Here is a 9,529-nt window from a genome sequence, read left to right on the forward strand (position 1 = left end):
AAGTGTCCGTAGGTGTGAGTGAATGTGTGTGTGTGTGTGTCACCCTGTGAAGGACTGGCGCCCCCTCCAGGGTGTATTCCCGCCTTGCGCCCAGTGATTCCAGGTAGGCTCTGGACCCACTGCGACCCTGAATTGGATAAGCGGTTACAGATAATGGATGGATATTGATTCGAAGGCATATTTTGAATCTCCGATTGAAGACAATAAACCAATGTTAATCAGGACTAAATTTCATAAGAAACTGAGAAGATGACAGGATGACTTTTTTTATTTATCATTCTTCAGTATTTTTACAACTTTAGAGATGCTATACATATATGACTCTTCAAAACAAAGATTGCCAGACAGCATTGATTTGTCCACAACCCCAAAATATACACACGAAGAAAAATGTATCATAAATTAAATTAAACACAACACACACTAAAACAATCACTCACTCTTTCTCTTTCGCTCTTACGCATTTATCCTCAGAGTCCCACAGGGACCTGGGAGTCCTGTCATGTTTAAAAGCACCAGGTTCCTGCCTCTATTTTTGTATTCTAGTCTCTGGATATATGGGGCTACTGGGGCAGACATACACGGCATATATCATATATGCACATTCAAGTCAGGCCACACGCAGACAAAAGGCACTGCCAGCAGGAACATGGCCATAAAAGAGCAGCAGCCTCAACACAAACACACAGACTACTTTATTTTCGTTCTGCTTGTGGCTGGGTGTCAAACCTCCCATCCACCAGGTGGCAGACCCATACAGTGGCAGAACACTTAGGGCAGCACAGGGGCAAAGAGTGGTGCAGATATGTGAGTTTTCTGGTCATTGGTTCCTATCATATGTCTTTCATCTAATACAGTGTTAAATTAACTGTTACAGTGTTCATTTGAGGCATATTAAAGACATACTCCAGCAATTTTCAACATAATTTTGGATGAACATTTTTCTCATCCAGTTTTGTCCACAATTCTTTTAACTGTTAATCCCTGCTGTTAGCTATGATCCCTCCAATCACCTGATTCTTCTTCTGAGAAGCGTTACGTCTACTTTTGACCTTCCAAGGAGAGAACGCTAACTGCCCAGTTATGTTTAGGTGACTAGCATCATGCTAACTGAAGTGGAGCTACACATCCAGAGGACAGTTTTGACTTCAGCTCTCATTATTCACAAATAAATTGCATGCAAGTTAATATGTTTTTACCTGTCTGTGCTACAATGGCTGCACGTAGAGATTGGGTTGAAAATCACTGGAGATTTCCTTTTATTAAACGCAGGTTATTGGACTGTTTGGTAAAAACCTTAGCCTTGTCCAAACCCAGACTAAAAAGCCCCTTCCTGACATTCACTGTGGTGATATTTACACAAGAACAGCAGTCTGTTTGGATTGTCCCTGGCTTCTAATGAGTTTGAATGTGCTTCTGCATTGGGTGAAAGAAGGATAAAACACAGGTGTCATTATCAGACGGCACAATTTAAATAGTTAGAATCCACTCATTAGACCTCTTCCTTTCTGTGCTTTCTAATATAACATCTATATGACCATAGACATTGTGATGAACCACCTACAGTGTCACAGACTGAATGTAATGACACACACATCCTGCTGCACATAACCAGTGCTTAAGAAGCATACACACTTTAAAGCGACATGAAAAACTTCCTTAAAAGGCTTTTTTTTGTTTGTTTGTTTTTTTTTTTTTTTTCAAAAAAAGAAATGAGGGGAAAATACTAAAGCCTCTCACGCCCTCATCACAGAAAATCAGGATTATTATATATACCGGCTGACCACTTGGTGGCCTATGTTGGTGTGCAAAATCATATAGAAGTCTCTACAATACACATGATTTACATCGTCAGACATATCCCCTATGGCCCCAGGATGGGAAGATTAAAATAAAAATACTAGGGGTATATGTCTGGATTAACTTTGGTGTATTATCCACTATGGTGTTTCTCAGCTTATGAAAGACAATCCGCAGCATCTCTTTGCACAAGCTAGGTCATATCTCACAATTCTCCCACAGACGAAGCGCTGAACTTGGAATCAGATACAGATATAATAGAGGACTCTCCTTTTATATATATATTCCCCTACACTTAACGATCACTGGATTAGGAACACCTACATTGTATCTACATTCACTGTCCATTCTATCAGCTCCACTGACCACACAGGACTTTATAGTTCTACAATTACAGGCTGTAGTCCTGTAATCATTTCTAATCATTTCACCCTGGGGTAAGAAAGTATGCAGAGAAAGAGAGGGACTACAGCCTGTAACTGTAAAACTACAAAGTCCTGTGTGGTCAGTGAAGCTGATAAAATGGACAGTGAGTGAAGATACAAGGTAGGTGTTCCTAATCCAGTGATCGTTCAGAGTTTACTGACCCAGAAACAGCATTCCTACTTTGAGGTCATCTGCGAAATAAGCCTGATTAGCCCTCTGACCTGTCGCTGTTATATTCTCTATTAATAAATGCCCTTTTCTTATTCCCTTCATGATTTCATTACAGATCAGAGGAGATGTTTGTCGAGTGGTAGGTGCAGAGCTGAGGCTGGGAGCTTCCAATCGCTTTCATACCACACCAGAACAGACGAAACATTCCCTTTCTTTGACTACTCTCAAACACGAAATGCTCTTTTGTAACAGTCTACACGAATGTTAAAAGCTGATTCACATTTCTGTAGGATTTTTAAAAAACCATCTGCGTCAGGACATGCATTTAAATACATTAGGCTGGAGAAAATCATCCCAGATCTTTTTTTTTTTTTGTTTGTTTCGAATGTACACATGCATGTTTATATGGATGATATACAGTGGTTGGTGCCTAAAAATCATCTATCGAACCTTTAATGAGACTTTTTTTTAAAAAAAAAGACACATGGTCATTCTTCTAAAGAAGAGGGTTTCTATTGATTTGGGCGGTGTAATCATGACTGAGGGATGCCTACGTCGAATGATGTGGTGATTCCTCCCAGGAGGGTGAGATATCAGCTGAGATACAGTACGTTCACAATGTTATTAGGTAAGAGCTTCCCAGAAGTAGAGAGTATACAGTAAAGTGAGTGAATGACAGAGTATTGATTTTTTTTTTAAACCAGCATGTGATCTATGGGTTCGACCTGGATTTTCTCAATTAACTTTTGTTAACCTCCGTGGACAGTCCTTAGCCTTAAAAGGTGAGCGACTCACACGTCTCTTCCCCTCGTCCTGGATAAAGAAGCATGTGAGCTGCTAGCACAGAGAAAGATCGAGAGAGTCATGCTTTAAGTAACACTTGCAGTAGCAGCGATAGCAGCAGCATCGTAAAGAAACGTGAAAAGCTGACTTAAACACAAACAAGCAAAGGAATTAAATCTCTTTCAAACAGTGAAACCACGTCAGTCAGTAACACACTCTCTTGTGTGCTGTTCGTCTCCTGAGAGACTGCTTTTGATTTGATTGGTTTCCCCACACTCGGTTTTTTCTGTCCTGCCATTCTCCTACCACCACCTCTCCAGTCCGGGTTCAGAGCTTGTGGTGAGGTGAGTGGAGGTGCGCCGTGGGCTTTTAGAGAGTCCTGAGTGGAGGTTTTTGAGTCTGTTGATGAGTTTTAGGAGTCCGTGGGTGAGGCTGCGACGCCAGCTGTGCTCTGATCTCAGTGAACAGAGAGGACCCATCACTAGCCGGGCTTGCTCTGGACCTCTCGTAGAGCCTCTAAGAGCTTGTTCTTGTAAGTTTGGTAGCGCTGCTGCACTTGTTTCACTCGATCACTCTCCTCTTTCTGCAGGATAGCCAGGAAGTTCTGAAGCTCAGGAACGGAGAATGCATGCCACTAAATATCAGAAAGAGAGAAATGCATTAAAGCATTCAGTTCATTGTCGATATGTGGAGACCCTAGAGGTGATTTCTGACTTTTAGAAACAAGCAAACGACAACTTTTCTAGTTTAAAACCAATAATATAATTGAATATTTTTAAAATCATCATTGAAAGTGCTGTTTGAACTCAGTGAAGATGATTTCACTGCTTTTAAAACTGCACTCTAAATGTAACACTATGATTTTATTTATGTGGAATGGCATTTTCATGGAATGCTTTGTCAAGACGCCCCAGCCTCGCAACAGCTGTTAACAACCCATTAATAGCATTAATACATTCCCACACAACTGTAATAAATAGGTAAATACACTATGGAAACATAGCATTTTCAATAAAAAGAATTAAATAAAAATATAATATTTCATGTGGAAATGTCATCCAAAGTTTTAATTTAAATTTCCCTTTAATACATTTAGGTTTAGTCTCAAAACGAAAGCTTAAATTCAGTTATTCCATTTACAATGAAAATGCATTTCAGAATTTTTAATTAAAGTGTTCCATGTGACCGTGCAACAACTGCACGGCAAATGATCATTAAAATGTTAATATGCATTTGCATTCAGAGACAGTGAGTTTGAAATATAATTTTCAAACTCAAAACCGTGCTAGAAAGGTGTCAACATTCAAACGCTGAAAGGGAAACAGCACCTCTACACTTTGCGCTAACACTATTAGCCCCTACTTTCAAAATGCTTGTGAAAATGAAACAGCAGACTGCATTTTCATTTCCCTATACCTCCCCAACTGTCAACCAACCTGTCAGGGCGGGGCCAAGACCACCCTCGTTATTTTAAATGAAATAATTTTCCTCACAGCATTCAAATCTCAGTGTAAATGAAATGTCAACAGAAGTCTATGAAATTGCAAATGTAAATGGAGTTATTGAATGTGTGACTGGGAAATTTACATTCAAATGTTTACTTTGTCATTTGTCAATACCTTTATCCTATCTCTTGTTTTTATTTAGAATACATAGCACTGTTAGTTAACACACCTCCACTTCCCCAGTCTCATTTTCTTTGAGGACGAAAGAAAGGTTCTCCAGATCCGGACCAGACACCAGACGGAGATAAAGTGGGTGCTCAGAGCCCGCCAGCTTCTGGAGGAGATCTAACACGAGAGAGAAACATGTACATCAGTGTTGTGCTGTATTTCAGACAGAAAATTAAAATCCACACCCAACAGACATACAATATATTAGTCACAGAGTTTCTTCACTTTCATAATTGGTCATGCTTAAAGTGTAGACACACCTACACTGACGTAGACAGACTCTCTCTCTCTCACACACACACACACACAGCTGCTTACCCTGGCCATCCTTGTGCGTCCGCCTGTAGAGGGCAAACTTGCGTGGATTGTCCTTTACCGTGTACTTCGTGAGCAGGCCCTGGATCACCTCATTGACCGTGTTGATGCTGCTGACGTGAAGCTGCTTGACTGTGTCCGTGGGCATGTAGAAGGAATTGTGTTTCTCTGGACCGTCAGCAGCTGGACTCCAGTCTGGGCTCTTCCCATCCACGGACAGCACAGTGACCGGTCGCCGCAGGTTCAGATGGACCTTGATAAAGCCTGTGTAAGTGCCATCTTCAGCCTGAAAAAGAACAGAAGAACAATGATTTTAAAAAGTGTACAGAGTACAGATTCGACTGTAGGAGGTACTCCGTTAAAAAATGTAGCAACAATACACCAAATGATCAGAAAAGTCTATTATTTTAATAGAAATTTGAATGAACATCAGTTTTAAAGAAATATTTTGTTACTTCTATTGAGTGAGATTTGAAAATATGCTTTTTTTTTAATTTATAAGCATCACATACTGTATTTTGTGAAGATTATATGAATATTGTAGTGTTAAACAAATGCTCCAAACAAGATAAAAAAATATATTTATGTTGCTAACAGGGAAGGACAATAGTTCAGTATCAACATATAATCAGAATATAAAATGTTTCAATAACAATGCTATGATTTTTAAGCACATTCTCAATATTTCAATACACATTATTTACAGCATCTGTCACTGAATGACGGTCATTAGAGGGCGCTGTCATCAGTTCAGCACTCAATTTAAAAATGAGTTTAAATAATATTAATATGGAAAAAGCCAAGAGGATGTGATTTGATGATGATGTCATGTTCTTGGCAGTTTTTCTGGGGCTTTTTTTATTGTTCATATAGATTTATATCGTAAGAAATATATCGGGTTATAAATTTTGCCCGTATCGTCCAGCTCTAGTTGCTAAATGTGATTTAACACATTGTGATCACATATGATTTCCAGGGCCATTTGGTACGGAAGTGGAAAGCTAGGTTCCCTTAAATTCAGCTAAAACTCGTAGGATATGTTCACACAACAGGTGGAGATTGGCCCAAATCAGATCTTTTTCTTTATATTTGACAGAGATGTGTCATTTGTGCTACAGTGTAAACAGCAGAAAAACACCTTGAATGTGACTGGGATATTTAGTAATATTTAAAACTGAAATCCACTCATACTCATGGCATGTCATGACTCATGACTTTATGTTAATCCGTCTAGATATCTCCCATAATTTCACAGTGCTGGGAAGGAAAGATGGACAACAGTGAGGAATGTACAGGGGTTGGACAATGAAAGTGAAACCCCTGTCATTGTAGTGTGGGAGGGTTCATGGCTAAATTGGAGCAGCCTGGTGGACAATCTTCATTAACTCCACACTGCACCAGTAAGACCATGTGCATCCAATGGTTCAAACATTGTGTCCTGAAGGTGGTGCCGTGTATCAGGACGACAATGCACCAATACACACAGCAAGACTGGTGAAAGATTGGTTTGATGAACATGAAAGTGAAGTTGAACATCTCCCATGGCCTGCACAGTCACCAGATCTAAATATTATTGAGCCACTTTGGGGTGTTTTGGAGGAGCGAGTCAGGAAACGTTTTCCTCCACCAGCATCACGTAGCGACCTGGCCACTATCCTGCAAGAAGAATGGCTTCAAATCCCTCTGACCACTGTGCAGGACTTGTGTATGTCATTCCCAAGACGAACTGATGCTGTATCGGCCGCAAAAGGAGGCCCTACACCAGACTAATAAATTATTGTGGTCTAAAACCAGGTTTCACTTTCATTGTCCAACCCCTGTATTTTGCACATATGGGTGCGGTTATGAGATCTTTTCTGACTAATGTTGGATATAGTTCACATTAAACAGACAGTGTAAAGGTGTAAACAGATCTGTGTCTGTTCTTTTATCTGCTGTGTGAACACAGCCATGGGTTTAGATTCAGATTATCACATGGGGGTGGGTGGGAAATTGTGCACTCACTAGCTTCATTCCATTTTCAGAAATTTTGGAGTTGTACTCCTCGATCTTTGCCTTAATCTCTTCCTCAGAAAGGTCCTTTGTGTTCTCCTCTTCATCCACTTTAGTGGTGTTCTGAAACAGAGTAAGAGACAAAAAAAGAGTCCTTTAATATTGATTACTGGCTTCACAAATCTTTACTTTACACAAGTCTTTACTTACAAATGGTAAGGGAACATGCAAAATTCATTCATTTATTCATTCATTCATTGTTTGTAACCCTTATCCAGTTCAGGGTCGCGGTGGGTCCGGAGTCTACCCGGAATCACTGGGCGCAAGGCAGGAACACACCCTGGAGGGGGCGCCAGTCCTTCACAGTGTGCAGACATTTTTATTAAAATTGTACAATTTCATTGTGTATTGGGTATAATTCGTATACAGTGCTTTTAAGGTTCCTTTGGGATACAATACAATCCCACGTCAAGAACATTCAACTAATAGGCTTCTTAAATAAAACAGCAGACTGTTTAAATAGATTTGTGGCAACACTTCTTTAACCAAAATGTTTGACCAAACTTAACTGCAAGATAGAAGGCCAAATATGTTTATATAAATAATTGTGTTACGGTCTAACTGTAACGAGGGTGTGTACTTCTCTCTGTGTTCGTGCTACATCAGGTTTATTACAGCAGAAGCAGTGGGTTTTATTAGTCTTAGCGACTATTAAAAGTAGATCAGTTGAACGTGAAAGCAGTGCAGGCTGCTGTGTCACAGATGGATCAAGCAGGGACACATAAGCTGCTTTTACTGATCTAAAATCACAGGGGACTGTGTGTGTGTGTGTGTGTGTGTGTGTGTGTATATACATATGTAAATGCCAGTGCCAACCCCAGCTTTCCCTTCAGATCCCTTCACTCTGGCAGAGGTCTCTATTCATGCTGAGCTTCAGGTTTGTGTGTGTGTGTGTGTGTGTGTGTGTGTGTGTGTGTGTGTGTGTGTAGCTTGGTGTGCATAGAAACAAAGATCATCATAAGTCATGAAAACCCTCCAGGCTTTGCGTCCATTCACGTGTGGTTACATGTAGATGGACACAAATGGACATCCGGGCAGGACCCCCTTATTGTTATTGTTGTCCATTTCTAGATAATTTCAGGGACATTTGAGTCAGACTCTTTGACTAATGCCAGATTTCCCCAGTGATCTCACACAGGGTTTTGAACTGTTACTCTGGCTTTCAGTTATTGGTTGATAGGTCTTGTGTTGTATGACTGAGTGCCCAGCACTGTTTCCAATAACTGAGTAACTGAGCTGAAGTTTGATCCAACTACTGTTTTTAGATATGTGACCTACACTATGTAAATTTCCAGCTTACAGCAGATAACGAGGTCTGAAAATGCAAATCAAATTTAAAAATTCAACTTAGTTTAAGGCAGTGGTTCGCAAACGTTCACTGCATTCTCCCCATGACAATATTTTCGAGGCCCTCCCAACTTCAACACACACACATACAAGTGTTTTGCTTTGCTTTTTGTGTTCATCAGAGCTTCCAGTGTTTAATGTGGTTATAATTAGGGCATCATGCCTTCAACAGCTCTCCACATTTATTTACGTTTACATTTATGCATTTGGCAGATGCTTTTATCCAAAGCGACTTACAAAAGAGGATCTAACATTCAAACTACAGCACCATTTATACAAATGACCTTACACTGAGTGCAATATGCCACAGGAAGTAATAAGTGCATTAAAGAAAGACTTTCAGTGCAAGAGATACTCTCGGAAGAGCTGGGTCTTCAAGGAGTTCTTGAATGCAGAGAGGGTTTCTGTTGCTCTGATGGTGCTTGGAAGCTCGTTCCACCAGCATTTGATAAACGGAGAGGGCGGGCGCTAACGTATGGTTTTAAGAGTCTATTGAGGAAGATGGGAGCAGAACCAGTGAATACTCTGAAGGCCATCATTAGTGATTTAAATTTGATGCGAGCAGCTAAGGGTAGCCAATGCAGCTCAACTAATAAGGGCGTGACCTGTGCTCTTTTAGGCTGGTTGAATCTATTTATTATCCCCGACTTCTAACTCTCTGTGGTGTGAAGCAGATTTCAGAGGATATTGTTTTTATTTGTTCAAAATGACCTCTTCCACCTTAAATTTTGCAGGTGTCACATGTGTTTTTTTGCTTGTTATGAAATAAAGGGCCATAACACATTAAAACCACATTAAACTAAGATAATACAATGGTTATGAGAGTTTATTAAGGGAGTAAATCTAATAATTGTGGCTTTTGTTTTTGGTCCTTTGTGCCACCGTCTTGCCGTTGTTTCACAACGCATTCAAAGCCCTTTGTTTGAAGTGTGACCCTGAAACATATCAGTTTCAAGGCATAT

The 9,529-nt window shown here is 40.1% G+C and overlaps 1 protein-coding gene across 2 annotated transcripts in view; it reads right to left on the minus strand.

Annotated features, from left to right (window-relative positions):
* Nucleotides 1–258: 258 nt before the first annotated feature.
* Nucleotides 259–9,529, minus strand: part of rassf5 (Ras association domain family member 5) — a 69,352-nt gene continuing 60,081 nt past the window's right edge. For both annotated transcript variants that reach the window (XM_066672773.1, XM_066672774.1), the window contains 4 exons: nucleotides 7,173–7,283; nucleotides 5,172–5,454; nucleotides 4,855–4,970; nucleotides 259–3,814 (listed from right to left, as the gene is read on the minus strand). In XM_066672773.1, the coding sequence (XP_066528870.1) occupies nucleotides 3,662–3,814; nucleotides 4,855–4,970; nucleotides 5,172–5,454; nucleotides 7,173–7,283 (663 nt within the window). In that variant the 3' untranslated portion in view covers nucleotides 259–3,661. The remainder of the gene's footprint in view (nucleotides 3,815–4,854; nucleotides 4,971–5,171; nucleotides 5,455–7,172; nucleotides 7,284–9,529) is intronic.

The sequence above is a fragment of the Hoplias malabaricus genome, chromosome 5, assembly GCF_029633855.1.
Source record: "Hoplias malabaricus isolate fHopMal1 chromosome 5, fHopMal1.hap1, whole genome shotgun sequence".
Taxonomy (NCBI): domain Eukaryota; kingdom Metazoa; phylum Chordata; class Actinopteri; order Characiformes; family Erythrinidae; genus Hoplias; species Hoplias malabaricus.